This window comes from Sinocyclocheilus anshuiensis, unplaced genomic scaffold (genome assembly GCF_001515605.1).
Source record: "Sinocyclocheilus anshuiensis isolate Anshui unplaced genomic scaffold, SAMN03320099.WGS_v1.1 scaffold373, whole genome shotgun sequence".
Lineage (NCBI taxonomy): Eukaryota > Metazoa > Chordata > Actinopteri > Cypriniformes > Cyprinidae > Sinocyclocheilus > Sinocyclocheilus anshuiensis.
In genome coordinates, this window is record NW_015537962.1 from 351,688 (window position 1) to 356,204 (window position 4,517).

General features: G+C 31.2%; 1 protein-coding gene across 1 annotated transcript in view; it reads right to left on the reverse strand.

Annotated features, from left to right (window-relative positions):
- Positions 1–342: 342 nt before the first annotated feature.
- The window catches only part of LOC107667255 (transmembrane protein 17A), a 5,671-nt gene continuing 1,496 nt past the window's right edge, over positions 343–4,517 (reverse strand). The window contains exons 2-4 of the mRNA XM_016458879.1: positions 3,599–3,705; positions 2,076–2,189; positions 343–1,201 (exon numbers count right to left, since the gene is read on the reverse strand). Of these exons, the coding sequence (XP_016314365.1) occupies positions 884–1,201; positions 2,076–2,189; positions 3,599–3,705 (539 nt within the window). The 3' untranslated portion in view covers positions 343–883. The remainder of the gene's footprint in view (positions 1,202–2,075; positions 2,190–3,598; positions 3,706–4,517) is intronic.

Genomic DNA, 4,517 nt, shown 5'->3' on the forward strand with positions numbered 1-4,517 from the left:
AATTTTTTATATTTTATTTATTTATTTATTTTTTACAATTTAATATAACTATTTCCTATTTTAATATATTGTTAATAGATAAACCATGATCTCTTTTTCAGGATTTTTTATGAATAGAAAGTTAAAAAGAATAGCACCAATTTTTTTTTTGAATATAAATTTTTGTAGCGTTATAACTGTCACTTTTGATCAGTTTTAAGCATCCTAATGCATTCGTTTCTTAAAAAAAAGTAATGGTATATACTTTATCATTTGTAATTATAAGTATCATTCATAACGATAAACAATATAAACTTTATTCCAATATATTTTTTTCCAGTGAATTTGTATCAGTGAGGGTTTATTTTGAAAGTCAGTATCTGTATAAAAAAGTACTTTAGGTTATAACTGCAAAAATAATTATTGAACATGTTCACTATTTTTGCCAATAATGGGGCATGTTGCCCTACTATATGGAATAAGCTTTCACAGCGGGATCCTTTCATTAAACTGGCTATTTTAGAAAAAAATTAGGAATACAGTCCAGTCTTCAAGTTAAAATCTGCCTTCGTTAAGTTCAATTTATGACATTCCTGAACTAGAAAAAATCATGCATTTGTGTAATTGCACTTGAATTGTTTTGGACTGTTTGAACTCCAAACCTCATACAGTTACTGAGCCAAAGTGTTTGTGGCAACCTTCTGTGTGACAACTAGCCCCGCACCCTGCTTTTTACTACTCCTACTTGTCATGGTTTTGTATATTTACCACATAACATACTCTTATTACAACACAAGTGCACTTATTTCTGAAGGTCACATTGTGGAGGACCATACCAACTGTTTGATTACATGGCCAGATCTTTAACCACCAGGTTTCATAAACATTCATAATACATCATCTCTCAGTGAGGCTGAATGTCCCTCACAGGCAGCACACTCCTGCCCCCGTACGGCAGTCCAAACATAGGCAGGGTTTCTGCTGTATGGAGACCCTGGACGGGGCCGAACTGCCTCATGTGAAACTGCTGGGCGAGTTTGCGAGTCATGACGCGCAGGGCGAGAAACGAGGCCAGCAGCTCGCCCAGCAGGAACGCCAGATAGAGAGAGTGAATGGCCCGCTCCAAAGGAAGAATGATGGTGTCTTCATCAGTGATGAAGAAGAGGATGATAGGCAGCTGGAAGAGGAAGGAGATCAGCCAAAATCCAGCCAACTCTGGAACCTAAAGAGAAGAATGAAGAAAGGAAGAATTAAGGTATAATTTTATAATAAGCATTAGCATTTCTTTTAGATTGCTACTAAAATTCATTCATTAATTTGTTCGTTATTTATTTATTTGTTTATATTTTATTTTTATATAATTTATTATTTAATTCATTTATTTTATCAGCTGCGGTGAGTACAATTATTTATTTTATTTTTATTTAATTGTTTTATCAGCTGTGGTCACTACATTTATTTATTTATGTTTCATTTTTATTTTATTCATTTGTTTTATCAGCTCTGGTCATTACTTTTGTGGTTTGTTTATTTTACATTTTATTTCTATTTAATTAGTTTTATCGCCTGTGGTCACTATTTTGTATGTTATTTTTATTTAATTTGTTTTATCAGCTGTGGACACTACTTTTGCGGTTATTTATTTAGTATTTATTATTTATAAAGTTCGTAAAATTATAGTATGTACATTTTGGAGCTTGAATGCTCTGGTCATTTTTTTAATTCATTTTTAGATCTTTTTAGATCTTATAAAGATAAATGTACTGTCATACTTTTAATGATGTTAATGAGTAAAATCAAATGACTTTCATTAACAAATTTTTATAAATAAATAGCAATTTCAATATTTGTATTTTTTTTAAATCTTGCTTCGTAACTATAACATAGCTTACATAGTCCCAAAGTAAAAAAAATACTTTTTCTAGTTCATCTGCCAGACATAAATACTCACCAGTAGTCATGTGTGAGTAAAATTAGCATTTAATCTCAGGATTTTGTCACTTTCTGATAATTTGATCTCCCTTTATTGCATACAGGCTCTATTAGGCCATGAGCAGTGTTTAGATGAATGATTTCTAACATTTCTTGTGCATTACCTTCTCTTTGAGATTCCCAACATAACCGAGATACACCCGCAACACCTCGAATATGCTGATCAGGACCATCCCTGTCACCAGCAGACACTGGTAATACGCTGGAAGATAACTGAACTATGGAAATGGAGAATGAAACAGAGGTAAGATGAAATATGACCTTAAAAAAATATCCACAACCCTATCTGACCTCAAAAAATACAACTTATCTAAATATTATTACAAGTAGGTGAGCAGGGAGGGAGGATTTTTCATGTCTTGCAATTAGAAATGATAATTACAGCAGCATCTCATTGGATTGCTGTGATTTAGCTGCGCTATTAAAGGTACAATATATAACAGTAGCACTTGAACTTCAGTGTGCAGTTCACAAAGGCAGACCATCACCATGGATACAGGAGCCGTTCTAATGTTTGAACACGCTTTATCTTGCATCGCTGCTAATGGCCTGCCAGCTGCAGCTATTACGGATGTGATGTTCATGCATTCGATTTAATAAACACTTTCACTTTTAAAGTCACTAAAATGCTCCCTAAAACTGTTTGAAAATGTTTTGTTATTTCAAAACTCATTTGTTAACACATTATTTATCTGGACCTCTTCAACCTTCTGCATGTTATAGACACAAAAAAGTTTTAAACAATTAGGTTTGTCATTTTATTATTTCCCTGAGGTCCACTTACAATGCTGCTAAAGTTAGAATTTTGTGAGTGTTTTGCAGAGGTTCAGAACAGGGTTATTAGTTAACTAAAACTGAAACCAAAAAAAAAAACAAAAAAATAAAACATTACTTGGAATAAACATTAACTGAAATAAAATATAAAAAAAACCTTAAGCTTTAATTTAAAATAAAAAAAATAAAACTAGTATAAAATGACAAATTACTAAAATCTTAAAATTAAAATGAAACTAAATATAAACCTGTTATATGTTTTCATAAACTAAAAACATAAAATAATGAATTAAATGTTAACTGAAATGAAATATAATGAAAAAACTTTTTTTTTTTTCAGCTATAGTTTACAAGGTAACATTTCAAATTTTAATTTAGTTTTACTTGAAGTGCTAAAATAACTAAAACTAAAGATTAAATAAAATTAATAACTATATGTGACCCTGGACCACAAAACCAGTCTTAAGTGTCAATTTTTCAAAATTGAGATTTATACATCATCTGAAAGCTGAATAAAGAAGTTTTTTCATTGATGTTAGGTTAGGACAGTATTTGGCCGAGATACAACTATTTGAAAATCTGGAACATTTTTGTAAAAAAATAAATACATTAAAAAAAAGACAACAGAATTGCTAAAACTTTTCATTAAAATAAAATCTAATTCAAAATGTTAACAAAAGCTATAATACTGTATCAATGATGCTAAAATAACTCTGGTTCAGAAAAAAAATTAATATGTTTCATAATGTATTATACAGTTTTATTTCATAAGATCAAGGAACTTCTCATAATATGACCCCTATGAAGTAATGATTAGTTTATTGAAAATATCTTTGATTATAATTGAATGCACCTTTAAGTGCAGCATTAGCACCTCTGAGATCCACCAGAAGGGGAAGTAGAAGATGTTGAAGTAGAGCAGCATCTGCAGCGGGAGATGAGACGCCACCTCAGCACACACTAGACAGCAGCACAGCACAGGATGACAGATCAACACGGTTGGTAAGATCACTTAACCAGTGGCCAGTTGTATAAACTACTTGGTCTTAAAGGGGTCATATGATGCTTTTTTAAAGATCATTATTTTGTGTATTTGGTGTAACAGAATATGTTGACATGCAGACTAGTCTTTCAAGTCATCCAATTTTTTTCTTCAAGACTGGTCATAACTTTTTAAATTCAGTTACATAAATGTGACCCTTGACCACAAAACCAGTCTTAAGTCGCTGGGGTATGTTTGTAGCAATAGGCAAAAATACACTGTATGGGTCAAAAATATAGATTTTTCTTTTATGCCAAAAATCATTAGGATATTAAGTAAAGATCATGTTCCATGAAGATATTTTGTTATTTATTCAGCTTTCAGATTATGTATAAATTTTAATTTTAAAAAATTGACCTTTATGACTGGTTTTGTGGTCCAGGGTCACAAATGGTATATTGGTCTAATTTGAATCTGAAAAATAAGACTAACTGCTAGTTAGTCAAACTAGTTCTGAAGACACAGTCTTAACATTGTGACTAAGTGTATGCAATTGGCCCCAGGTCTTTAATAATGTTTAATCAAATATAATTGCTTTTTAAATTGTTCATTATTATTTCCTTTACCACCTGGAGTGAATTACATACATTTTTTTTAAAGTACGTTGAACACTTCTATTGAGATTTGAGTAAACTGAGACTATTATAAGCACTGTAGACATTATCTGTGAATGGGGCACACTTTGGTGTCTCGCTCCTTTTTTTTTTTTTTTTTTTTTTTTTTGTGGGTT